This window comes from Diadema antillarum, unplaced genomic scaffold (assembly GCF_040938485.1).
Source record: "Diadema antillarum isolate AM-2024a unplaced genomic scaffold, OU_Dant_1.0 seq00000778_RagTag, whole genome shotgun sequence".
NCBI lineage: Eukaryota > Metazoa > Echinodermata > Echinoidea > Diadematoida > Diadematidae > Diadema > Diadema antillarum.
In genome coordinates, this window is record NW_027271666.1 from 1,768,892 (window position 1) to 1,796,410 (window position 27,519).

The 27,519-nt window shown below is 39.9% G+C and overlaps 2 protein-coding genes and 4 non-coding genes across 6 annotated transcripts; 5 read left to right on the top strand and 1 right to left on the bottom strand.

Annotated features, from left to right (window-relative positions):
- Nucleotides 1-3,311: 3,311 nt before the first annotated feature.
- Nucleotides 3,312-10,142, bottom strand: LOC139738992 (mitochondrial inner membrane protease subunit 1-like). The gene is made up of 6 exons (XM_071649608.1): nucleotides 10,051-10,142; nucleotides 9,586-9,804; nucleotides 8,826-8,917; nucleotides 4,448-4,574; nucleotides 4,097-4,207; nucleotides 3,312-3,344 (listed from the first exon to the last, which is right to left on the bottom strand). The coding sequence occupies exons 2-6, from the start codon at nucleotides 9,679-9,681 to the stop codon at nucleotides 3,312-3,314; spliced, it is 459 nt and encodes a 152-aa protein (XP_071505709.1). The 5' UTR covers nucleotides 9,682-9,804; nucleotides 10,051-10,142.
- A 332-nt stretch (nucleotides 10,143-10,474) lies between these two features.
- On the top strand, nucleotides 10,475-26,100 carry LOC139738993 (elongator complex protein 4-like). The gene is made up of 10 exons (XM_071649609.1): nucleotides 10,475-10,619; nucleotides 15,801-15,836; nucleotides 17,314-17,435; nucleotides 18,161-18,304; nucleotides 18,919-19,049; nucleotides 21,538-21,646; nucleotides 22,774-22,971; nucleotides 24,441-24,549; nucleotides 25,132-25,238; nucleotides 25,963-26,100. Exons 1-10 carry the CDS (start codon nucleotides 10,475-10,477, stop codon nucleotides 26,098-26,100), a joined length of 1,239 nt encoding a protein of 412 aa, XP_071505710.1.
- Trnaa-agc (transfer RNA alanine (anticodon AGC)) lies at nucleotides 14,578-14,652 on the top strand. Its single transcript has one exon. It is a non-coding gene; the product is annotated as a tRNA-Ala (tRNA).
- Nucleotides 14,904-14,978, top strand: Trnaa-agc (transfer RNA alanine (anticodon AGC)). Its single transcript has one exon. It is a non-coding gene; the product is annotated as a tRNA-Ala (tRNA).
- On the top strand, nucleotides 15,230-15,304 carry Trnaa-agc (transfer RNA alanine (anticodon AGC)). The gene has a single exon. It is a non-coding gene; the product is annotated as a tRNA-Ala (tRNA).
- On the top strand, nucleotides 15,556-15,630 carry Trnaa-agc (transfer RNA alanine (anticodon AGC)). The gene has a single exon. It is a non-coding gene; the product is annotated as a tRNA-Ala (tRNA).
- Nucleotides 26,101-27,519: the final 1,419 nt, after the last annotated feature.

Below are 27,519 nucleotides of genomic sequence, written 5' to 3' on the forward strand. Positions count from 1 at the left end.
GTTGCTAGATACCAGTAATTGCGTGCAGTTGCGCCCGGTGCTCCCCCTTAATTTCCAAAGCGAAAAAATATGGCTAAGAACGGCAGTTTTTGGACTGTAAAATGTAAAATTTTCAAGATCCCTCTCTTCGCTCGCTCGCATTTAATCGTTATGCAATTCACCTGATGTTGCTGCCAGTAATTGCCAGCAGTTCCGCCCGGTGCCCTTCCCCCTTAATTTCCAAAGCGAAAAAATATGGCTAAGAAAAGAACGGCGGTTTTTGGACTGTAAAATGTAAAATTTTCAAGCTCGTTCGTTCTGCTCGCTCGAATGTAATCATTATGCTCTCCTGATATTACTGCCAGTATTTGCCAGCAGTTGCGCCCGATGGGCCCCTTAAATATAGAAATATACCTACAAACGGCAGTTTGTTTTTTACTGTAAAATGTCAAATTTTCAAGCTCGCTCGCTCGCATTTAATTGTTACCCAATTCTCCTGATGTTGCTGCCAGTAATTGCCGGCAGTTGCGCCCGGTGAACCCCCCCACCTCCTTTATTTCCAATGCGAAAAAATATGCCTCCAAATGGCAGTTTTGGGACTGTAAAATGTCCAAATTTTCAAGCTCGCTCTCTTCGCTCGCTCGCATTTAATTGTCATGCCACTCACCAGATGTTGCTGCCAGTAATTGCCAGCAGTTGCGCCTGGTGCGCCCCTTGATTTCCAAAGCAAAAAAATACGGCTACAAACGGCAGTTTTGGGACTGTAAAATGTCAAAATTTTTTAGCTCGCTCGCTCGTATTTAGTTGTTATGCAATTCTCCTGATGTTGCTGCCAGCAATTACCGGCAGTTGCGCCCGTTGCACCCCCACCCCTCCTATATTTCCAAAGCGAAAAAATATGGCTCCAAATGGCAGTTTGGGACTGTAAAATGTCAAAATTTCCAAGCTCGCTCTCTTTGCTCGCTCGCATTTAATCATTATGCCATTCACCTAATATTGCTGCCAGTAATTGCCAGCAGTTGCGCTCGGTGCGACTCCCCCTTAATTTACAAAGCAAAAAATTATGGCTACAAACGGCAGTTTTTGGACTTTAAAATGTCAAATTTTTCAAGCTCGCTCGCTCGCTCGCTCGTATGTAGTCGTTATGCCATTCTGATGTTGCTGCCAGTAATTACCGGCAGTTGCGCCCGTTGCGCCCCACCCCTCCTTTATTTCCAAAGCGAAAAAATATGGCTCCAAATGGCAGTTTTGGGACTGTAAAATGTCAAAATTTCCAAGCTCGCTCTCTTTGCTCGCTCGCATTTAATTATCATGCCATTCACCTAATATTGCTGCCAGTAATTGCCAGCAGTTGCGCTCGGTGCGCCCCCCTTAATTTACAAAGCAAAAAAATATGGCTACAAACGGCAGTTTTTTGGACTGTCAAATGTCAAAATTTCCAAGCTCGCTCGCTCGTATGTAGTCGTTATGCCATTCCCCTGATATCGCTGCCAGTAATTTGTCGTTTCACACCGTCATTCCATCATTCATTTATAAGGGATGCAACCCTCTCCGGCACTTCCACACCCTCCCCCCCCCCCCCCTCCCGATGAAATCCTAGCTACCGGCGCGCCGTTGCCCTTTCCCCGCTTGGTTTCCCTCAAAAAACAGTAAAAGTCTAGGGATTGAGAGCTTCCTATATTCCAAATGTCTGTCCAAAAAAATCTCGTAAACATTTAGTGTCAAAACGCACCCCCTTGAAAAAAAGCTGGTGACGCCCCTGCTTTTACAATTCAACCCTTTACCTTACAGGAATCATAATTCCCTGTCGAATGTAAGCATGCCACCTGTGGTTCTTGTAACCAACAGGTTAATATGAAAAAGGACAAGTGGAAATGATGCACAAGGGAATGTCTCTGAAGTTTCAAGGCATCATTTCTTTATTGTGAGCACATTTGTTGCTTTTCACATACATGTACATTTTCCAGGGAAATTCCGTTACAGCTGTATACCTAAACAAGCTCGCTGACAATGAGGCACCACTTTCAATAAGGTGAATATGGCAGTCCCGATTTTTCATTACTACGTATATTCAGCAGGTATCATTTTTCTCATACTTTTATGAGGTACCAGATTTAATGAGGTAAAATCAGCTGTTTTAGTGACCTCGTTATAGGGGCTTCCAGTATATACATATACTCTTATACTCGTAAACACACAATGTACATTGTACATCCATGCATAGCAATTATGAAAAGTGTGCATACAATGTACATTATGCAATTACATCTTAGCTCGATCAGTATTCCACATGCACGCATTGATGAAAAGTGTGGTGGAAAGTGTAAGGCCATATCAAGTATGAGGCAATCATGTGAAATATGTTAGTTTACCTGAATAGTTCTCCACATTGTGTATGACACTCATTCAATGTTTATCACAAGGAAGAAGGTAGAGTGGATAGCAAAGTGACCAACCAGTAATACACTTTTGATTGTTATTTTTTTAAATGTCAATTCAATACATGGCACAGTGTACTCGCCCAAGTCCATAAATATATTCAGAACAATAAACTTACATGTTGCTGAACTGGAAAAATAAAAACAATAACATAAGACAATTTTACAGTAAAATATTGGATTTAAATTTGTGAGAAACACTTGTCCGGCGACACAACATTTGCTCCTGCGACAATTGCACTGGTCTTATTTTCTCCAAAGACTTGGGGTTAGGGTTGTGATAGGGTTTTAGGCATAGTTTGATGGGAGGATTAGGATAAGGGTTTGGGCTATGTTTGTGTGTAGGTTTTATGTTTGGCTTAGCGTGCAGATATTTCATGGGAGCAATTGCCGCAGGAGCAAGTGTCATGGAACCCACACACATGCATCCCCCCCTCCCATGGCACATTCTAAAACTTCGTCAAAGAATCTGGTGCATGTCAGAAGTAGCTTGCCTTTGAGCTTTACAACCCACATGCTCGCAAACACACACACACACACACACACAGAGTGCAGTACTTCATAAAAGAATCAGGGACCTTTTGTCTGTCGTACCTTTAGTCTATAGGGCTGTAACCCTCAGTGATCTGATATTGGCAACTCCCTTTAAAATGAAATCCTCAGGACCAGCGTTTTCTTGTTATATTGAAAACAAGATTTTTCATGGATGACTGTTTGTTACAAGGGGAGTGCACCGCATTTAAGTTCTCTCCAACTCTGGCCACGTAGGAAATACACTAGACCAGTGGTCTGGTGACCACGCCCGACTGATCCCTTCCTCCACGGGTGGGTGGGTGTAGTCCTTCCTATGTCAGTACGTAAATCCTGATGTAGTCCACTTGACAAGACTTCATTTCACAGCCACCCAACACTGGTCCATGGCCAAACCTACGGATGCAAAGGGGCGGGAAAAAACCCTTTAGGGCATTTTCTACTTAAACAAAGGAATTTAAGGTGCATGGTCCCGGTGTTTTAGTCAAATGCGTATGCGGGCGCACGGCGCAAGTTTCCTATAGAGACCTACGCTATCGACTTCTCTTTGGCGCTTACGCTTTGGCCCACTTTCCCCGAGTCCGAAGAAGTCCGATTCACTGTAGTCAGTGGTCCAATCATAGTTCGGCTCATGATTCGGCTGAGGGGAATGACAGCTTTAGCAAACTTCTTTGTGATGTCATAATAACAAGCACATATTCACGCATCCTGGCATTACTACAGACTGCGTGATGCGCAAAGAAGACAACGAAGGCAACGTTACTTAGCAACACCTACGCACTTTACTTTTGATGACAGCTCAACTTCGGTAATCTTCGTATCAATGCTAACGGTGATCGGCAGTTTTATCAACAGCGCCATCTACACTACCGGGACTATGCCCCTTTAATATAATTACACTGTATGTTTATATCCATCTAGGGAAAATATTTTCTCAGCTAATTTTTTTAACTTGTGAGAGGTTGCCTTATGCAAGATTAAATGTGCACGAGTACAAAAACAAACAACAAAGGTGGTTGACAGTAACATTAGGAGGTCATTTCTGGCATCTTGCTATAGGAGAAAGGCTGTCATTAGTGTCAATCAGTGTTGAAAGAAGCTCATCATCAGCCATATATATTACTTAACTATTGGGAAAAAATACTCACTCTGAAAATGGCTCTTCCCCGAATGAGGCCAAAAGGCACGGGACCAAAAACTCTGGAGTCAGTGGAGTTGTCGGTGTTGTCACCCTGGAGCCAAACATGTCCTCGTGGGATCTCGAAAAAAAAAAAACCAAGAAATTTAAAAACAAAATGAGAATTAAAAAACAAAAATCCAGAGGAATTCATACATTTTCCTACCATTGCAAAAGGTTCAAGGCAAGTACCTTGGATATATGTCAAGATGCTGATTTTTCCTTTAAAACGAGAAACCTCATTAGTCATTCTACATTTATCTTGAAAAAAAAAGAGCACTGCTGTCATCATAGTCATGAGCGCCAGCAGTTACAGACTCACATATTTGGTAGTCTTCAGAAACTTCCAGGAGGTATCCGTGGGGATCTCGTCAAACTCCATGGCAACCACCCTTTTGCAGAGGAATTGTCTTGGGTCTGAAGGGGATTTGAAGATCACTATGTCACCCCTGCAAGAAACGAAAGAGATCCAAGGCAGTCAAATTGGGAAGAAATTGATAAAAACTCCTTGGGCAGAGAAACTTTGTGGGATGTCTGCAATGATTGATGCAAAGTGAAATAATGAGAGTGATGTGTGGTGTGAAAATATGAATGGATTAAAAAAGGCTGCATGAGAACATGATGGAGATGCCAGGGTTGAAACATTATGTTGAAGATCTGGTAAGGGTGAATGGAGTGTGGTGGCATGGGCATGTGTTGAGGAAGGATGATGATCATAGTACGAGAAAAGTGCTGGAGTTTAATGTGAATGAACACCCAAAGCGAGGACAACTGAAGAAGATGGAGGACATAGGTAGACGAGGACCTTGGGAAGGTTGGCTTTTAAGGAAGGAGGATGCCCTAAATCAGGTGAGAAGGTGGGAAAGTTGTGGTTGCTGGTAGAGTGAGGTAAATTCCTTATGGGCAATTCCACGGTAACTCGCGTTACAAATAATGGGTACATTTTTGGGATAATGTGCCAATATCTTTGTAATTGGTAGGATCTACAAGTTACTTTTTATGCCTCCGCCACGAAGTGGTGCCGGAGGCATTATGTTTTCGGGTTGTCCGTCCGTCTGTCCGTCTGTCCGTCCTTCCGTCCGTCCGTCCGTCTTTCCGTCCGTCCGTAATGAATTTTGTGGACAAGGTAACTATCAAAAGCTGTTGAGGTATCTTAATGAAACTTGGCATGTATGTGTATTAGGGGGTGAAGTTGTGCCTATCAACTTTTGGGTGCACATGCTCAAGGTCAAAGGTCAAAAGGTCAAGGTCAAATACATACAATTTCACTATTTCCACCCTATCTATGCAATGCCTGAAGATATTTTCTTGAAACTTAGTGTATACATGTATTACCCAGTTTAGATTCTCTGGTGAAAGTTTGGGTCATGAGGTCAAAGGTCAAAGGTCAAAAGGTCGAGTAAAAGTATTAAAACTTCTTTTTTTTCTCTGTAAATTGGAAAATTGTTCAAGGTATCTTCATGGAACATAGTATATACATGTACTGACTGGCAGTGATTATCTAGAGAATGTAGGGTTCATGGGGTCAAAGGTCAGGGGTCAAAGGTCAAGTGCAACACTTCAAAATTTTACTTTTTCCCTCATGTTCATGCAATGCCAGCAGGATTAGTATTCTTTTTTTTACACTTGGTGTATGCATGTGTAACCTAATAGAAATTCTCTGGAGAGTTTTTTTTTCTTTTTCTTTTTTTTATTGCCTCAAAGGTCAAAAGGTCAAAGATCAAGTGAAAGTGCTGAACTAACTTTTTCCTCCATATCTCGGAAGTGGCTCAATTTATCGTGAAACTTACTGCATATCTATGCATGTTCTTCCTGAAAGTGATTATCTTATGAATTTTAGGGTCAAAGGCCAGATGAACATGGTAACAAATACTATTCAGTACAGAAATTGCACTTTTTCTCCATACCGGTACCATGAAAATTACTCATTGCATTAAATGTATGAATGGGTCAAAGTCAAGTTAAAGTCCTTAAATCCCCAAATACATGCTCTCCTATTCATCCAATTAAACCAAGGTCAAGGAAGGTGAACATTCAACACATTTGTGACAAACTTGTCATTTCAATATTTTGCCAGTTTTGTGAAAATGTAATCACACATTGTCCACATGAACTATCTAGACCTATTAGGAGAATCATGCATTATGGCGGAGGCATACCAGTCGCCATAGCGACATTTCTAGTTTCATCATGGGTTAAGTAGACATACACCAACTAAATGAATCCAAAAAGAAAAATAAAGGACAAACATGTTGTAATTCTTGAATCATTTAATTTCAGTAACTTGCGTTACACAAAAAGGACATGGTCAATTCTATGAAGACCTCTTTTTGGAAAGTCTCCTCATACTAGACAATCTTGATAAAAGTTTTCCTACCTTGAATTGATAGTGGGTGAGGACTCATAAATTAACAATATCAAAGTTGAGTAACAATGACCTGGAAAAACGTAGGGAGCCTTTATGTCGGTAACTCGCGTTACGGTAACTCGCGTTACATTATGTCCACTAACACAGGGTGACACAAATTGATGACATACAATTGTTCTGATGGCACTGAATCTTGTGTTGAATAATCTGAGAGATGCTTATTTGTGTAGATAGTAAAACGAATAAATGTTAAACAAATATTTTACTAATAAACCCAATAGAAGAGTGTGTTTAAGACTAATAAGAGCTTCACTCCTCATAGAGACCTTGAATATGTTTGAATATATACTAGATGATATAGGTGTATTATTACATTGTAAGTTTCAGAGTGTGAAGATGAAAAATGTTGAAAGTCTTTAAAAAAAAACATAAAAGTATCAAACCCTTTGTATATACAAGTTTACGAAACAGCTTACAATCTTTCAAAAATTCAATATCTTTGTGAGGAGTGAAAACTAGTACATTTCTTTGCAACTGATTGACAAAAAGACCAGTTCGTAATTCCACTTTGTGCATGAACAAAAAAAGATCATTTGTACGAACAGGCATTTTGGTTTGTAAATTCACTGACATAAGCATCTGTGATGCGATGATTATTCATGCGATCCGTATCTAAATGATGCTTGCCAGCACATCCACCTGACAGCAAGAATGGTATTTTGCAATATAAACGGAAATAAGCTGTTACTGCATTCAATACAAAACAATGAAATGGATGCCTGCTAAATTATAAACTGATTGGAGTATTCTGATCCCCTGATCTAAATGCAAGTTCATTCTTTTTTTTGAACAGAAGTTCCATAAATTGTTATGTCATGCAAGCTTATGCATTATGCTGCTTTGAAAACAAGTGAAGTGCCGAACCAACTGAGGAAAATGTGTACATGAGCTACAGTGTATACGAACTGGCTTATTACCCTACATCGACGTAAATAAGCACTGAATTGATCAGTGTTTTAGTAGTAGCCATGATAAAAAAGTCATGGGCGTACATACTCAAGCAGTATTCAAACTTACGACCTCCTGATCACCGGACAGGTGTCATCTCCACTAGACCACCGTGCTTTCGCCCGACAGCAAGTGCTGGTTCTAATCCTTATAACATGCAGTGGGTACTGCGTAATTATTCAAATTCATGAAATTCTTCCGTTGAGATGTTTTCATTGCAACTGATTGACAAATTGCCCTACATCAATGTTAATAAGCTCACTGAATTGATCAGTGTTTTATCAGTAGCCATGATAAAAAATTATGGGCATACACCCTACTTGAGCAGGATTCGAACCCACAACCTCCTGATCTCCGGACAGGTGTCATCTTCAGTAGACCACCGAACAAGGATTAGAACTAACACTTGCTGTGCTTTATAGCATTCTGTAATAAAAATTCTGTAATACTGATGCAGGAAATTCAAAAGATAAATCTAATGGTCTCATTCACTGCTGGATACATGTACAGTACCGGTATGCAGTGAAAGCCAGGCTAGACTCTTCAATGTGGCATGTGATCAGTGGCCTTGATGCTAATCACAGTTTATTAGGCTGCCCTCCTTTGTTTCAGTCCAGCACAGTGTGTATAGCACTGCATTTGATTGTTTACACCACAGTCTAGCTCAATTAAGTGCTAAAATTTGCTTATGTTGGGGGAAACTTGTGTTTATAGTTGGTAACTCGCGTTACATGCCGGTAACTCGCGTTACATGGTAACTCGCGTTACACTTTTCATTGACATTTTTTAATGTGATAACAGTGTTTATTCAAGTCAACATCCTGTGTACAGTATCGGGGTGTGATGAATTTAGAAAATTATGATTCCCAACAAATTACCTCCACTGCTTCCTTCAGAATGAAAAATATTTCTTGTTTCGGTAACTCGCGTTACATGGCTCAAGGGCTGAACTTTCATGTGGTGATTAGAATTTTTTGAAGGTGGCATAAAAATTTCCTCATGGGAGACTGAAGTAGAACCAATTTGCTTCTTTAAAATAAATTAATTGAAGTGCTAGCAGAATTTTTCTATTAAAAAAAATTATATCAAGTTGCGCATGCATTTTAGCAATTTGGATGACTGAAAAATTGTCTTCGACATTTGTAGCTGTTTCTCGGGAAATATTTGACCGATTGATATAATTCTTTGAGTTTCTTTAACTTCAATATATGGGTAATACATAATGAGTAATTCTTTTGCAATATGATAAAGTTGAAATTTTAGTGCCATGTCCACATTCCCATGGAATTGCCCTTATAGGGAACAAACCAGGATCACTGAATACCTTTTGACATTGAAGAAAAACCTGGTGCTGATGTGCTCTGTAAGAACAATGTCTTCCTCCTGGATTGTGGGACGCATGGACGGACCTGTGCACTGTCAAGAAACAAAAACAAAACAAAAACAAAAAGAACATGATCACTCCATCATGGCAGAAGTACAATATCAACACAGAAGTCTTTCTTTAAGAGAACCTAGTACCGTAAGATTTTTTTGTTGTTGTTCTCCCATCTATTGAATGTGCAGCATTGGTATTATTGGATATTTGATTTACTGAAAAACATGATATTTTTGCGGCATGAAATTTTTGTGAGTTGCCTCTAACATTCAGTGCATAAAGTGTAGACAAGAACTTTCGCATTCACTTTAATTCTGCGAATTTCACAAAATGAACATGTATGCGAATATACCCCATTTTACAGTACACTAGCTCTGAACTTTCATGAAAACTGAGAGAGAGAGAGGGGGGGGGGGGGAGACACACATGGGAATTGTAATTTAAAAGAAAGAAAAATAAAAGGAACAATGTTTGAACAATTCTAAATTCACAGCTTTCAACATCTTCAATCCAAGAAGACCAGCTTAATTTTCATCAATCCATGCCACAGGTCAATAACTAAAAATATTACCTCCTTCCCCCACCCTCCCCCCCCCCCCCCCCACCGCAACGAATAAAAAACAAACAAACAAACAAACAAACAAAAAAATTAAACAAATTATACTAGACCTTGCAATGATCTTTGTTTTGATGGTCATTGTCTTACCAGAGTGAAGTCAAAGACGTACTCGGAGACGCAGTAAGCCCCACAGTAGAACAGTACAGAATACTTGACAACTCTTCCGAAAAGTTTAGCTGCCATCCTGTTTACTCGTCTAGTGTCAGGAGAATCATCTAGTACCTTCCGAGGCGGTAAGGTCAAGGATAAACCTGACAGATAGTTATGTCTTCTGAGTCATCAAAAACACTGTGTGTGAGATTCTTCCTGCAAGAAGAAAGAAAAGTTTGGATTCAGTTTACAGTTACAGTTTAGTCCAGCCCTGTAGATACTGAATAAGGCAAACAATAAAAGGAACATAAACGGCTTCCATTAATTATAGATTGTAAATTGACTACGTAGTTGTTTTGTTGTGTGATTATTACACGTTTACTTTGAATCATTTATACCTTACAGTCGACAATAGCATAGCAACGTCCTGGAAAAGAAATTTGTCAAAAATCATCAGCTCACCACAGTCTAAGGAGCTGGGTCTTCATCAGTTATTTTTTAGTCGCGCGAGATCGAAGATGATGCAACCATCGTCCCACCACATCACATCCGATTGTACCCGCAGAGCCGCCCGTGTTTTTCTGACCGAAACTGCAGCGAGCACTATAGCATGCAGCTAACGGGACTGCAGCTGGTTCGAGCGTTGATTCTAGTAGCCTCATTTAAGACCTCTTTGATTTCTGAAAATATGATCTTCAGGTAAATTGTTTCATTGACGTAACAAGATAGATTTTCTGGTATCTTTAAATCAAAGAAATAAAAAAAATGATTAATTTTAGCGTAAAAATACAATCTACACTTTTGTCGAATGATTTATAGATAGCTTGACTGTTTATTGATGTCTAGATCAGGCTCGAAGAAGACTAGAATAAAGCACATTTTCAATATGGCCGCGCCCATGGAGGCACTCAAAACTAGCTTCCAGAGAAAGTCGAAACCCAAAACCATAGCTGTCAGAGGTACAAGACCTTCACTTCACAATGGCCAGCTTCTTGTGTCAACCGGCGTCCCATCACTGGACCATCTATTAGGTAACATATGAGTGGAATAACGAAGCAAACTTGTTTCATGTGGAGCTGTAGTAGTAGAGACCAGTCTAACAAGTGACAGCACAGGCCACAGCGTCTGCCGCCGTGCCGTGCCTACTTCTAGATAGCACGGCCGCGGCCCGGCGGCGTTTTTTTTTAAAGACCTAATAAAATGGTTTAGCAGAGACTCCAACTCTCCCGTTTTCGACGGGAGATCTCCCGCCGAAAGCCCATTTTTGCACAATCTCCCGTTCTCCCGTTTGAGATTTGATTCCTCCCGCCCTGACTCTGTGTCTCCCGGTGGAAAGGATTTCTTACTTATTTCTATCGTATGTTGAAAAAATAAGCCTTAGATAGCAACAGAGAACACCTAGAATCCTAGGAACTTCGCGCTTCGCACACATCAACTTGGAGTCTCCCGTTTGCTAGGGGTTTCGGGCGGGAGAATCTCCAGATTAGAAGGTGCTTGGGGTTGGAGTCTCTGGTTTAGGCATTTTTTTCTCAATGATGTAATAATATTAAATGTTAAATTCTAAGTAATTCTATGGTTGTGCGGGGTTTTTTACTGTTCTGAATTTTGTTCTATATTTGTTAACATAATGGATGCAATTTCCTCGGTTTTGGAAAACTTGCTATACTTTCGCCGCATGCGGCGCACTATCACTTCTAAATTGTGATGACGTCTAAGAACGGAGTCGTTCACGACCAGTCTAGCCGTAGCCTCTAGCCAGCGAGCTGGCAAGGCTATGCTAGCGCAGCGCAGCGACAGCCGGCCGGCGGCTGCACTGGCTAGCGCTGGCGGGGGAGCGAGCTAGCGAGCGCATAGCAGGTGCTGCGCTGCACTATTGTCATTGGCTAAGCCTTTAGACAAAAGAATATTTAATGAACTGTATCGGATTTAATACTGCCAATAATACAGATTACAACTGTGGTACGCTTGGATATCCATTATTTTCGGCAAACTCGTGAAATAGGCCCCACCACTGCGTGTCTGTACTAATAGTAATACTAGCGTTACGGCGACTCGCCTGTTTCAGCCCCACCGTGTGGCGTTCATCTCGGTAGGTAAGCACGGCGGTGGGGCTGCCTTCCACAGTAAATACTCGTGAATGCGGCGAAAATGACTTCATAATATGGCCCTCGACTAATTTAACGGCCAATTTAACCATAAATACAACCCTACCTAACCCTAAATCCTAGGAGGACCTACCCTTGCTTGCTATAAACGCACGGGTACGGTGCACGCGCACTGCGGTGGGGCCTATTTCACGATAGCCCCACCACCACTGCGTGTTTGTACTAATACTACGGCGACTCGCCTGCTTTATAGGCCTAGACCTACTCGTGAATCCAGCCCCACCGTGGCATTCATCGGTAGATAAGCACGGCGTTTGGGCTTCCTTCCACAGTATGATTTTTAGCATAAAACAAAAACTACTCGACCAAAATTGACGATAATTCTTGGTATCGTTTTTCTTAGAAAATGGTGCATCTAAATTACTGATAACAAATGTTGCAGAAACTGACTATGGGAAACTGGTTAGGCCTTTTTTTTTTTTTTTTTTTTTTTTTTTTTTTGAGCCACGACCCACCCTGTAACAACATATCCCCCTAACCGTTAGGCGTTAGAGTGTAGCCTCTGTACTACTACCAAAGATTCTGCTATTACTACTTACTAGTCTACTAGACCTAGAGCCGTAGTGGTAATAGTACTACTACTAGCAGTGTTAGTAGTAGTACTAGTAGACTACTACTACCGGTACTAGTAGACTACTATAACTACTAGTAGACTGCTACTAGATCTACTACTAGACTAAGTACTACTGGTAGTTTATATTGTAAGCGCCGGCCGACGGGCCAGGCCACGGCCGGGACGCTCCCGCTTGCTTGCTGCGGCCGGAGTAGCCGCTCACTTTGTGAGCGAGCTGGGCCTGTTCTTCTACTTACTAGACAAACAGTTACAACTTACAATGTCAATCATGTAGAATACAGTATATCCTTTCTAACGTTAAACTATATGGGGGCATACCAGACATACCACTCTGTATTTCCCAGGCGATCGTTTCCGTGAGGTCTATTCTCGGGCTTGGTGCCATGTTCATACGCTCTTGCACTGGCAGCGGGGGAGATGCAGCTGGTTCATATCGGTATTAAAGGTGCAGCCCCACGATAACGTTCTGGTTCATCGGTTGCCTCTCCCTCCCCATCTTCCCCTTCAACTTCATGTGCCTCCTCTTCTTCTCCGCTATCGTCAGAGCTGCAGTCTTCATCATCATCATCGATGTCGAAGTTAACCCATATAGGGGAAGACATTATGCTCGAGGTACCAGGTATCTGTGCAAGCTAACTTAGTGATAATGTACGTGGTAATGCGTACATGTCGACAGTCAGTGGGTCGATGGGGAGCGCACATCCCGCGGGGCCCGGGCCTGGCCGGGCTAGCTATCGTGTACGCGCGTGTACCAAGCTACAGTAGTAATCTGAGTGCTTGTGCTGAGCGGCGTCTGCTAACTGAGCACAACTCCGTGCTTATACGTCATCAATCGGTTCAGGGGTGTTGGTCACGTGACTATCTTTTTCGCAAAAGCTGCAACGGGGTCCTCCAAAAATGTGATATTTGGGGGAGTTTCTAGAAGCGATAAAAACCGGAACGACACTGACAACCTATTTACATTGATAATCATACATATATTTTACATTTCTTTTGCATATTAAAACATTTTGCAAGCATTTTATTAGGTCTTTAAGACGGCACAGATTGGGGCATGGCGCGTGTTAAACCTATGGGAAAAACGTTGGGTTAGGGTTTTTGGTTATGGTTATGGTTATGGTTATGGTTAGGGTTGGGGTTAGGGTTAGGGTTAGGGTTAGGGTTAGGGTTTGATGGTTAGGGTTAGGATTAGGATTAGGGTTAGGTTTAGGGATAGTGTCCCCGATAAATTTTTAGTTTCCCCAATCTGTGCCGTCTAAAAAAAACACGCGGCCTGGCGTAGCAGCAGCGAGCGGCAGCGCAGCGACACTTGTGTTCAGCGCGGCGACGACGTACCGTACACAGATCTAATAGCTGTACACTGACTTGTGAGTTGTATCATCAGCAGGGCCCTGTTTTAATGAAGAGTAATTGACTAGTCTATATAAAGTTGATTGCTATGATAAGTCTGTGGCAGGCTGTGTGTTAAGGAAATTTAAAATTGATTTTATCTTTTGATAAAACAGGGCCCAGGGAGGTGGAACCCACGTCGTCGATCTAAAAGATGGGTGGTCGACGAGGAATAGACTTACTAACTGAACTGTTATAACGTGTTCTAGGGCTTTCTATAGCTCAGTCGGTAGAGCACCGGTCTAGCAATCCGGAGGTCTCGGGTTCGAATCCCGATGGAATCCCATTTTCTTTGCTCACTTTTCCACTAATAATTTATATTCTTTCTGGTCAGTTTATTCTGTCTTTATTTGTTACAAACTCAAAAAGCTGCATCACTTCGGTGATCCCTCGCATTTATCCCCAAGTTGAATTATCCTTCGGGTTTATGCCAGGTTCAAGTGTGTGCGTGTGTGTCACACACAAACACACTGCTATAGCTTCTGACCACCCGAGCATTGAGAATTAAGGGTTTCTGGGACGAACACTGCACTAGGGCTTTCTATAGCTCAGTCGGTAGAGCACCGGTCTAGCAATCCGGAGGTCTCGGGTTCGAATCCTGATGGAATCCCATTTTCTTTGCTCACTTTTCCACTAATAATTTATATTCTTTCTGGTCAGTTTATTCTGTCTTTATTTGTTACAAACTCAAAAAGCTGCATCACTTCGGTGATCCCTCGCATTTATCCCCAAGTTGAATTATCCTTCGGGTTTATGCCAGGTTCAAGTGTGTGCGTGTGTGTCACACACAAACACACTGCTATAGCTTCTGACCACCCGAGCATTGAGAATTAAGGGTTTCTGGGACGAACACTGCACTAGGGCTTTCTATAGCTCAGTCGGTAGAGCACCGGTCTAGCAATCCGGAGGTCTCGGGTTCGAATCCCGATGGAATCCCATTTTCTTTGCTCACTTTTCCACTAATAATTTATATTCTTTCTGGTCAGTTTATTCTGTCTTTATTTGTTACAAACTCAAAAAGCTGCATCACTTCGGTGATCCCTCGCATTTATCCCCAAGTTGAATTATCCTTCGGGTTTATGCCAGGTTCAAGTGTGTGCGTGTGTGTCACACACAAACACACTGCTATAGCTTCTGACCACCCGAGCATTGAGAATTAAGGGTTTCTGGGACGAACACTGCACTAGGGCTTTCTATAGCTCAGTCGGTAGAGCACCGGTCTAGCAATCCGGAGGTCTCGGGTTCGAATCCCGATGGAATCCCATTTTCTTTGCTCACTTTTCCACTAATAATTTATATTCTTTCTGGTCAGTTTATTCTGTCTTTATTTGTTACAAACTCAAAAAGCTGCATCACTTCGGTGATCCCTCGCATTTATCCCCAAGTTGAATTATCCTTCGGGTTTATGCCAGGTTCAAGTGTGTGCGTGTGTGTCACACACAAACACACTGCTATAGCTTCTGACCACCCGAGCATTGAGAATTAAGGGTTTCTGGGACGAACACTGCACTAGGGCTTTCTATAGCTCAGTCGGTAGAGCACCGGTCTAGCAATCCGGAGGTCTCGGGTTCGAATCCCGATGGAATCCCATTTTCTTTGCTCACTTTTCCACTAATAATTTATATTCTTTCTGGTCAGTTTATTCTGTCTTTATTTGTTACAAACTCAAAAAGCTGCATCACTTCGGTGATCCCTCGCATTTATCCCCAAGTTGAATTATCCTTCGGGTTTATGCCAGGTTCAAGTGTGTGCGTGTGTGTCACACACAAACACACTGCTATAGCTTCTGACCACCCGAGCATTGAGAATTAAGGGTTTCTGGGACGAACACTGCACTAGGGCTTTCTATAGCTCAGTCGGTAGAGCACCGGTCTAGCAATCCGGAGGTCTCGGGTTCGAATCCCGATGGAATCCCATTTTCTTTGCTCACTTTTCCACTAGAAATTAATAGAATTTAGAAAGGCAATGATTTGTTATGTCTTTTTTGTCCCCAAATTATTCCTCAAAATCATGAGAGAAATGTCAATTTTGAATTAGGCCTATGCTAACTTCAATCACTTTGTTTACATTCATTTAATATCCAGGTGGTGGACTAGCAGTTGGTACTGTTCTCCTTGTGGGTAAGTGATGTCATGAAATAATAAATAAAATGTTCAATGTTCAATGTGCAATGTTCAGGTTCATTGTCAAGAAGAAGAAGGACTAAGGAGGAGGAGGGGAAACATATAAGACACAAGTTTGTTAAAACTTTCAAAGATAAATAAAATGTCATTAACAACGGAAGAAGTGCAATGTCATAAAAGAAGGAGGAGGAGGAGCACATGAGATACGTGTACTTGATAAAACTTTGAAAAATTAGATGTCGAAAAACGGTAGACCAGCAGTGACTTTACATAAGAAAAACATCTAATGTAATGGCATTCTCTTTGGAGATCTGCAAATAGATGGTTGTCTGTATAGGCCTACTCCAATATGCAAAATGGCACATTGCAGATTAATTTTTTAAGTAAAGATGACCTGTTGTCGTTATTGATTAGCTTTTCCATTGATATGGAATGTTCAATAGAGCATAAATTTTATTGCAGCATTAATTGATTTCAGACCTCCCAACTATTTTGAAGTTGCAGGAAAGAATCAGAATTTTAACCATTTTCAGCTCTTGTTTCAATAGGACTTTCCTATTTTTCTGGACAATGTTTCTACACTTTTCAATTGGAACTGCTCTTTCTTTCCTACTCTTGATCCAAATCATCCCTATTTTTCAGTCAGAAAGATTGGGAGGTCTGTGATTACCTGTATATTGCAACTAGTGACACAAAGAGGTAAATATGTATGTATTTTAATATAATAGTATGTTAATGATGAATGAATGAATGATATTATGAATGAAAAGGTATTTTTATTTGGCAACATCTCTTGCAGCCCTCAGGCTGAATTACAGATATTTTACATTAGTAAATGTGAGAACATAGGAATATGAAGAAAAATACAAGATATTGAACAATAAATATCAGGGATACAATATTGCACATGGAGATGGAACCTCATAAGAATAGTCAAGTCATGTACCTCCACACATGTATCTATTCAAAAAAAGAAAAATCTTACAGATACTTGATTAAGAAAACATGCGAAAAACAAACAAATCAAATCAAACCAACGCCAGTACTGAAATCAGATGCATAACAATTTTGCTCACTGTACATGTATATAATGTACATAAAACCCACGAGAGTTGTAGGGCCTAGTGTGAAGTTGGAGAAAAGAGAGATAGAGAGAAAGAGAAAGGGAGGGAGTGGAGAGGGAGGGGGTGGAGAAAGGAAAACGTTTCATTGCGCGTTTCAGAACTGTTAATTGAGACCTAACACAAACTTCCGAATAAAATTCAGAATTGTATACATATCAATAATTATTACACTGAAAATAATACTATACACTTCGTTTACATTGATAATGATAATGTAAGGCAGTGAGCAAAAGATACAAATATGTATATTTTTACCAAAGAGAGAGGGAGAGGCGTGGAAAGACATGGATAAAGAGAAAAATAGATAGAACGCTAAAATGTTTTCATTTCTTTGCTCTGTCCAATTCCAGAGGAAGACACATTTGGCAGCTATGCCAATTTACTGCTCCGCTATTTTCTGGCTGAAGGCATAATGAGTGGCCATGGACTGATGGTAGCTAGTGCAGAGGAGCAGCCAAAAAAGTTGCTGAAGGTAAAGTCATTTGCTTTGCATGCAGCAAATGGAAACTTCTGACATTTTCACCTTGCAAACGTATATTTCTATGTGTGTAAGTGTTGTTCACACACACCCTGAATTTAACGTTTTTGAAACTCTAGTTTAACAATGCAATTCAAAAAACATTAATTTGTGTTCAGGGACACACACAACAAAAGTGTTAATTATTGCGATCCATGTCATGATCCAAATATTGACTTCACTTATTATTTTTTCAATTCTTTTTAAACATTGTAACAATTTTCCCTGAGCGATGTATGTGAGCAGTATGTGAAGAGAAACTTAAGTCTTTTTAATCCCACAGTACAATGTGCCACAATAGGTCCATACACATAGAAGCCAGGGGTCACATTCTTGTCACTGTTGATTTTTGTTGTTGTTGAAACATCTAAATAAACTTGACTTTGACATTGTGATGCAAAAAACGTTAATTCATGAATGGTGGATGCGGCTATAGTCTTTCACTTCATAAGCATGATGTTTACCATTCTATGTGATTTTTTATTTTCATCATTGAGGATTATAGTCGACACTTTCGAATCCCCAAATAGGTTTAATATTGATAGAGAATATAGGCCCTTATTAGTATTATATGAGCTTGGCATTGTAATGCAACAATAGGGGATAATTCTGGAGGATCTGCAAGTATTGACTTCTTTGAATGATGCAAAAGTCTTCCTAACATGTTTTATTTTTGATAGAGGTTACCACGCCCTCTAGAGGATGACCAGAACCAGGCTAGTGGAGGCAAGTCAAACCCCTCGGCTCAGGGTGAACGAACTCCAGCAGGGACAGGGGAGCAGATGAAAATTGCGTGGAGATATCAACATCTTCCACAGCACCAGGTTAGTAACTTACTTGAGATGTTTACGGAACTTATAAACTGTAGATTTATTCAAATTAACAAAACTCTTGTGCCAGGTTGTTTACATTGCAACTGATTAACAAATTGCCCTACATTGATGTAAGTAGGCACAGAATTAATTAGTGTTTTATTCAAATTAAGGAAATGCGTGTGTCAGGATGTTTTTACTGCAACTGACTTACAAATTGCCCTATGTAGCTACAAGTAAAACACTGATTGATGCTGTGCTTATTTATATCGATGTTGGGCAATTAAGAGTTTATTCCATATGTTGAATGATTTTGTGTTCTCATCTTCAAAGAACAGCAAGACCAAAAAGACTATAAAAGGACACACTGAAGTAAAGAAGGCTTGATCTGTTTTCGTCAGATGTATACCAAGGCCATGCGGCATGGTTTCCTCTTTATGGAACAAGGCATAGATATTATATGGACCTTGACTTTCATCAAGTCACACATGTAGTTTGTTTCACTGTGGTGTTTGGTGTCAGACCTACATGTCTTCATTTTTATGTGACAGGGCCAATATTTTGATATGATGCACGATTGTAGAAATGATGCTTCCATGGTTTTCTGCATTTGACATTCTTGTCAGATTGTGGATCCCTCGAACCAGTTCGGGCACAGCTACGATGTCAGTCGGACCATGGAGGAAGGGAGGTTGGGGGCGGCAAACTGCGCCTGCTTCCACCTCCAGACGGGACTAGGCCAAGCAACGGACTCCGAGTGAGCGTTTATCTCTTCCTCTTTAAAGGGGAAATCTAGTCCAAAAATAAGTTGAGTCTGATAAAAAAAAAGAGTAAAACCTTACAAATTTAACTGTAAGACTTTGACTGAAATCGGATGAAAAATAAGGAAGTTATGAAATTTTGAAGTTTTGCTTATATCTGCAAAACAGTTCTTGTACAGTGGATATGAATCTATATGCAAATGAGTGAGCTGACCATGTCATACCCTCACAATTTTCCATTGATCGTGTATAAAAAATGACAAAAATTCAATGTTTCTGTCATGGAAGTCTAAAACATTAATAACTTTATAATAGTGATCACTTAGATATACCAGGATTTGAGCCTCAGGCATAATTGGGTTTGAATGAAAAGCTAGAAATTCCAAAATTTTATGTACAAACTATATGGCAAGTTGTGAGGGTATGACATGCTCACTTTGGCATTTGCATATTCATATTGACCGTTCAAGAACTGTTTCCTGAAAAATAAGCGAAACTTCAAAATGTCATAACTTCCTTATTTTTCACCCGATTTCGATCAAGATTTACTGTTGAACTCGTAATATTTTACTCCTTTTTATCAGACTAACTTATATTTGGACTGGATTTCCCCTTTAATACTGCCAGCCAGCCTGTCTAGGTGTCTACATCGGTGACACAACATTTGCTCCTGCAAAAATTGCTGCGGTGGTATTTTCTAAAAAGGACTTAGTGTTAGGAATTTGATAGGATTTTAGGTTTAGTTTGATATGAGGATTAGGATTAGGGATAGGGTTATATTTGTGGATAGAATTTATAACTGGCTTAGTGTGCAGAAATTTCATGGGAGCAATTGTCGCAGGAGCAAATGTCATGGAGCCATCTTAGATCATACAGTGCCGGCAGACCTTGGAGAGATTCTAGTAATCATGCCAAATTTATCAGTCGATTCTACTTTGTTCCTCATAGATTGCATTCTCTGTCAGCCTTGACAGTATGAGCAATGTAACAGCTTAGGACTGTAAGCCATCGAGGCAGTGCAGTGTAAACTGGATTTTATACCCCCCTCCAATAAAAAATTGTCGTACAGATTGACATAACCAACCCAACCCTAAAATATCCCAGACACTGCTTTTTGAGGGGTTGTTTTTGTCCCCGCCGAATGAGTTCGAGCAGGGGACTATGAAACGGGCTCCGTACGTGTGTGTGTCCATGTGTCCGTGCGTCCGTGTGTCCGTGTGTGCGTCCGTGTGTGCGTCCGTGTGTGATCAGTCTTCAATTTGCTACTTCTCTGTCATTTATGAGCCAATTTTGATTCTGTTTGCTTTATATGATAGCACTACATGGGAGCTTTGAAACTTCTACATAGAATTTCAGTTGTGACCTTTGACCTTGACCTTTGACCTATATTTTACATTTTGCTACAAAATGCTACTCCTTCGCCATTTCTAACCCAATTTCGATTCCATTTGCTTTATGTGATGGCACTAGGTGAGGGCTTCAAAACTTGTACACAGAATTTTGACCTTTGACTTTTTTGACCTTTGACCTTGATTTTTGACCTATATTGTACATTTTGCTACAAAATGCTACTCCTTCGCCATTTCTAACCCGATTTCGATTCTGTTTGCTTTATGTGATGGCACTAGGTGACGGCTTCAAAACTTGTACGCAGAATTTTGATCTTTGACTTCTTTGACCTTTGACCTTGATTTTTGACCTATATTGTACATTGGCTACAATATGCTACTCCTTTGCCATTTCTAAGCCGATTTCGATTCCGTTTGCTTTATGTGATGGCACTAGGTGAGGGCTTCAAAACTTCTACACAGAATGTTGACCTTTGACTTCTTTGACCTTTGACCTTGATTTTTGACCTATGTTGTACTTTGGTTACAAAATGCTACTCCTTCGCCATTTCTAACCCGATTTCGATTCCGTTTGCTTTATGTGATGGCACTAGGTGAGGGCTTCAAAACTTGTACACAGAATTTTGACCTTTGACTTCTTTGACCTTGATTTTTTACCTATATTTTACATTGGCTACAAAATGCTACTCCTTCGCCATTTCTAACCCGATTTCGATTCCGTTTGCTTTATGTGATGGCACTAGGTGAGGGCTTCGAAACTTCTATACAGAATTTTGACCTTTGACTTCTTTGACCTTTGACCTTGATTGTTGACCTGTATTGTACATTTTGTTTAAAAATGCTACTTCCGGCGGGGACATATATTACTCACCGCGTAATTTCTACTTTTCCTTGTTTTATTATATTTTGCTTATCGATATTGTTATAATCATGCTGCCTTCGCAACTTAATTTGCTGTGGAGAAAGCCCCAGGAGTATTGTGGACAGCTTCCCACCATGAAGTGTGTGAGTTGAGCAGTTTTAGTGAGAGTTGAACCGCTTTTTCCTTTTAGCACACATAATGCCACTTCTGTGGGTGATATCTACTCCAGTATTAAGAGAATACAACATATATTCATTGATTCTCTTCTCTCAGATTTGAGGGCATTTCCCTGAACCCAGCCTACCGGAGTTTGTTTGGTGACCTGGAGAAGGCTATAGAGGAAGGTGGATACAGTCTCACCCCAGCTGCTGTCAAGGCACAGGTGATATTACAATGTTTTCCTAGAAATATTGTATTTTCTCAACAACAACAACAAAAAAAGAATAACAATGGAACCCTCCACAATGATAACTTTGATAATAGTGAATCCATCCAAACAATGTCAAGTTACGAAACTGTAACTTATTTCCCAGATCTTAAAAAAAAAAAAAAAAAAAAAAAAAAAAATATATATATATATATATATATATATATATGATTTGCTTCAGTGGTCAAAGAGATTTGAGGATCTTTGTAAAGCATGTCAGGAATCCCTTCCCTCCATGTCCTGTCCAGTTGTGTTCACACAGTAATATGCAGTTTCAAGAGCATCCAAGTGCTTAACTTGAAAGAAACAGACCCATGACATGCTTTACAACAATCCACATTTCTCTGTGACCACTGAACCAAATTGAATGGGGTTTTCTGCAAAATATTCGTAAGATGAACATTATATTCTAGACCCCGAAATAGCATTCAGACTGTTCAATCATACTGAAAGTTATCAATGCAGAAGTCTGATATTGTATTTTTTTTTTGGATGTGCTGTACAGTCAATTCTGTCTATAGCAGCCACTTAGGGAGGTGAAAAGAGTGGCCTCTATATGCCACTATATTCAGGTTCTTTGACATTTTGTGTGAATCACATGCATATGTGTAAGCATGCCCATGTTTCATGGATTGAACAATGATTGATCACATTATTACACACTAGCGTGCTGACACCTAGCAAGCTTTTACGAGTGCATCACGGGCGGATCCAGGAATTCCATAAAGAGGGGGTGCCTTTACAAAATCAAAGGGGGGTACATGCACCCCACTCCCATTTTTTCTTTTTATTTCTTTTGTTTTAACAAAAAACAAATTAAAGGAGGGGGATGCACGCGCCCAGTGCGTCCCTGCCTGGATCCGCCACTGCATCATTATGCCTGAATTAAGGCTGATTGCAACAGTGGCTATCATTGAACTGTTCCTTGTGCATGACCAGGCACAGGTGAAAATTTGTCATGTGATTTATTTTCTGTTGACATCAGTCATTATTAAGATATAAGCAAAATTTACGAGAAGTTATGACAGCTGTTGCCAAACTAATTCTTAGTTTTTATCCTCAATCTCACCCTCAATAAACAGAGTAGCACAGATCGCAGTGTTTTACGGATTGGTCTCCACTCCCTGGCTTCTCCTCTGTGGGAGGTGGGCGGGAGCTCTGGTAGTCATGGCGATGGCCAGGCATGTGTAGATTTATGCAGATTTCTCCATGCTCTGCGGGGTCTCCTGAGAGTCTCATTGGCAGCATGTGTGGTTACCATGCCAACACACCTGTTCCAGGTATTATAATTAACTTGTTGTCTTTTTGTTTTGTTTTGTTTTTTGTTTTTAGAAGTAGGAAGCACAAGTTTGAAATTAATCAAACTTTAATTTAAGTTAAATTCATTTGAAATTAATCAAACTTTAATTTAAGTTAAATTCATTTGAAATCAAACATTCTATTTATATATCTTTATATCAAATTTCAGCACCTTTTTTTGCTACATTAATGAAATTTAGTTACAGTTGACTACCATTACAACAAACACTGTTATAATGGGACTCTTGTTACAATGAAGTGAAAATTCAGGTCCCAAGATTTTATGTATATATCTTTATATTATTTATTGTTCTGCTCCTAACAAATTTTCAGTGTAACGAAAGAAAACTGCCAGTCCTGGGGACTTTGTTATAACAGGAGCCACCTTTATTAGGATTTGTTTTAAAAGTAAAGGCAATAAAGCATGTACGCACATACCAAACAAAAGCCCAAATATGAATACCAGGTAGTCGTTGTAGATGTATTGAAATCCTGATGGATTTGTAGGTGAGCATTCCAGAATCATTCGGGGGTATTTGAAGTCACATTGGTTTTAATCATGAATATCAAATTTGATCAATATGTTATTATTATTATTATTATTATTATTTATTCGGCAATTCAATATACAATGTACAAATGTTCAGATATGTTCTTCCTTAATGATTATTTTGAAGGGATGGTAGGCCTATAGTTTTGGTTGAGATGGGGATTCAGGTTTTGACTTTCTGTGAGATAATTAGAAACTATGTATATGAAATATTCAAGAACCTACTCTTCTATTTGTAAAGGAATTCAGAGTTTATTTGATGAAAATTTGAAATGGCCGAGATATTAAAAAACGAAGATGTCTATTAAAAGGTTTGACCCACCTTTTATTAAGACCGCTTTATTTGGCTTTGTTTTGAATATCATTTAGAAGTGTGTGCTCTTTAATATTTTGAAGTGGTTTCTAATTATCCCGCAAAAGTTAAAACATAAATCCTCATCTCAACCAAAACTATACCATCCCTTTTAAAAGCAATTGAATATTACTTCAAATTTTATGGGATGCAATGTGTGTAGCAGTTTGTCTAATGTGTCTAATTTGGAGAAGACAGTTCCTTACCTCAATATTCAGGTATTTCAAATAATGAAGATTCAACCTTTAACATCATTGAATGAAGCATCGGCATGAAATTTATGAATTTCAATGGGCAAGGAAGAAGATTTATGGTCAATTTGCATAATTACATCACAATACAGTGAGAAAATATTGACTGGTCATTATTTGTGGATATTGCCCCGAAGGGTTTGTGTTCTGAGGGTGTACTGCTCTCCTTGCTCTCAGTTTGTCCTTGTAGCCTTTTTGTCAGCCTTGAATGGTTGTTATCTTCTTACTCTTTTTTTCCCTTTTCTCCTTCCCCCTCCCCCTCTCCCCTCCCCCCTCTCCCCATCCCTCCCCCCAAAGGATGGAAGCACAGTTCGGAAGGTAGAGAGGTTGTGTGACTCGGCAGTCCTGCTGGAATCATTCGCTGGTTCTGACATGGAGACCAACCCTGCCTACAAGGAATATCATGGTAATATAAGAAGGTTCTTGAATGGGAGTGTCAATGTTCCAACTTACCCCAAATTGCTAGAATATGAATGCCTCTGAATCCCATACTACCCTCCCCACCACCCCATATTCATCTATTCCAAGGTCCTTGTGGTAACTATGTCAAAATATTTCATCCAGTTACATATACCTCAGTTCAACAATGTACAAAAGATCAGTTAATTTCTATCATGGACTAAACCCTTGGACTGCCATGCTGTGGTTGACTGTATTACAATACCTGACTTGACTCGTGATGTAGCGTTTAGTACTATATAAAAAATATTTACATCGGTGTATATATACAGTATATATATATATATATGACACTATGTACTCATTAGATTCAATTATTCTGTCCTAATGCCCTTGGAAAAAAGGTATGAAGTTGAAATCAAACTATCTTTCAATTCTACATTTGATGCCTGTCTGGTCTTTTCTGGTCTTAAATAGTCATCCATGTATCTGAATGTTGAATTCAAGACTAATTTGTTGATGTTAATATTTGGAGGAGAGGTGCCTTTCCCAATTAATCAAACATTTACTTCAAATGTGTGTTTGCCAGGGCTGTTTCACATTCGAAAGTTACCACGGCTGAACTCCCTGACGGCCTGTTTACCAGACTCAGTAGATCTTGCCTTCAAACTGCGCAGGAAAAAGCTCACGATAGAGGTAAGACCATTGAAACATTCTTATAAAGAAACGTAAGATATTCATCTGTAAGCCAGGAATGTCAGACTTTTGTGAGTAAGTTAGAAGCTGCTCCATTTATGAGATAGTGAGAATACATTAGTGTCTTCATTAATTCCCCTTCATACTGTTTTCTGGGTTGGTTGTCCCCGTTTGACCAAGCATGCAGTTCTTTCTGTCGATCATTTCTTGTGTTTTATGTGCTTGAAACTAGGTAGAGGGTATTGATTCTTGCTAAACATAGATGTTGATGATCAAACTATCTCACATCCTTTTTGGAAAGTAGGTCCACTGGTATGGGTTTGTGAGAATGTCATAAATGTTCCAATATTTATACAGTCAACCTTGCTTATGTTGAATCCAAAGGCAAATCCAAAGTTACCAGAGAATATCCTTTGTTTTCCATAAATTTCTGCTTATGCAATAGAATTACTACATATGACTATATCTGTCACGGACAGAATTTTCCTGTGACTTGGCAGATTTTTTGACTTGTGTGAGGTCGACTAAGATGAGGTTGACCATTTGTGAATATGAAGTTAATGTAATTTGGAAGCAATGCTGTATGCATAAATCACATACATTTTTTCAGTGTCATTCCATGATTTGCATTGGGAAGGATAATTTTTTTTTGTATGCTGGATCCAGAGTTTCTTCCGCTCATCTCACATTCCATTTCCCATCTTCCTTTCTCCAAATCTGGCAGAAGCTGCATCTACCTCCCAACCTGTCGGAGACAGTGAGTCGCTCCCAGGAGGACCCCGCCAAGCTTGCAGCGCGAAGTGCCGCAGCCGGTGCCTTTTCCTGCGCTTCCTCGCTCTCGGACAGAAAGCTGGACTTCTGACACTGGAGAAATGTTTAGTGTTCGTTCCAAGTTTAACTCAGAGCAGGCCAGGATATGTGCACGCACAAATGCCTCAGGAGGCCAGCCACTTTTCCACATGAGCGCATTCGAACTGGCAACTCTCAAAACAACTGCTTTGTATTGGCAAACAAAAAATGTAACATGGACATGTTATGTATCATTTTAATGAGAAGTAAATTGTCTTTATTTACATTATGAATCACTGGCTTTCAATTCATTCAATGAATGTAGCATTCAACGTAGTTCTGACTAGCAGCTGCATCACTGCTTTTTCAACTACTTGTACTAGGATGGGATATCCCGTTTGTGGCCTCTGAGGGCATTTGTGCCCACTATGGGATATTCCGCATCTGGGATGATATGGGTTAATAGATTGTTGGTTCTTTGCTGCCAGTCCTGGAGGGGTCTTTCTCAAGAGTCTGTGGTGTTAAACATCGTAGCATAGTATTCCTTGGGCAAATCATCCCTAGCCTTGTAAAATGAACTATTGCACACGAGGGCATTATTCGCAGGCTGGTCTGGACTTGCAACCATACATGTTATGAAAGCAGGACCAGTGCCAAAACCCACATAACCAGCACACAAAATATAAGAACATAGCCACTCCAATTGTTATTCATATAAATTCTGAAAATATGTCTGTCTGTCTGTCTGTCTGTCTATCAGTATGATCAACATTGAGAATTATAAACTAGTGGGGTGCAGTTTAACTACCTGGTATTTGCTGAGTTTAAGCATTGGAGGAACATAAGGAAGACATGTTCTAGCAATGTGATGTACATGTGAGATTCCATTCCAACCCTCTCCTGTTAATTTATTTTATGCATCAACACATATCTTAGACCCCAAATTCTGCCAGCAGTAAGTTATGCTATCAAAATTCTTCTTTCTTTCTTTTTTTAACAGATATCTAAACATGTTCTAGCAATGTGATGTACATGTGAGATTCCATTCAAACCCTCTCCTGTTAATTTATTTTATGCATCAAAACATGTCTTAGACCTCTCTGACAGCAGTAAGTTATGCTTTCAAGATTATTATTTTTTTTTTATAAACAGAAACCTTTCTTCTTCTTTTTTGTATTTCAGCAACATCACTTTCTACTAAGGTTTTCAGTTTCAATGTCTACGACGTTGTCAGGGTATCTTGCTGCTGGGTTGCACCTGTAGCTTGTTTCTTTGTAAAAGAGTTGCCAGGAATTGTTGTCATTTAAAACTGAAGGTATCATCAAAACAATCTTATTTCAAGGTAAAACTCCCTTTTTATTCAGTAAATCTCAGAGATGATACTGCCCTCTTTGTTACTCTTGGTACCAGTGTCTCTGTCCGCTCACGTACAACTCGGTACCAAACTAGTTTTTTGTATAAATGTACATTGCAAAGAATATTATGTCAATGG

Bases quoted from the DNA above. Each gene is read 5' to 3' on its own strand.
- LOC139738992 (XM_071649608.1), bottom strand. From the start codon at position 9,681: ATGGCAGCTAAACTTTTCGGAAGAGTTGTCAAGTATTCTGTACTGTTC. The intron at 4,575-8,825 runs GTATTCAGTGAT...CGTTTCTTGCAG, and splicing joins TTTTTCTTCAATGTCAAAAG to GGGTGACATAGTGATCTTCA. The intron at 4,208-4,447 runs GTGAGTCTGTAA...TTTTTTTTCGAG, and splicing joins TTCTGAAGACTACCAAATAT to ATCCCACGAGGACATGTTTG.
- LOC139738993 (XM_071649609.1), top strand. From the start codon at position 10,475: ATGGCCGCGCCCATGGAGGCACTCAAAACTAGCTTCCAGAGAAAGTCG. The intron at 15,837-17,313 runs GTAAGTGATGTC...GTCCAATTCCAG, and splicing joins TGGTACTGTTCTCCTTGTGG to AGGAAGACACATTTGGCAGC. The intron at 19,050-21,537 runs GTGAGCGTTTAT...CTCTTCTCTCAG, and splicing joins GGCCAAGCAACGGACTCCGA to ATTTGAGGGCATTTCCCTGA.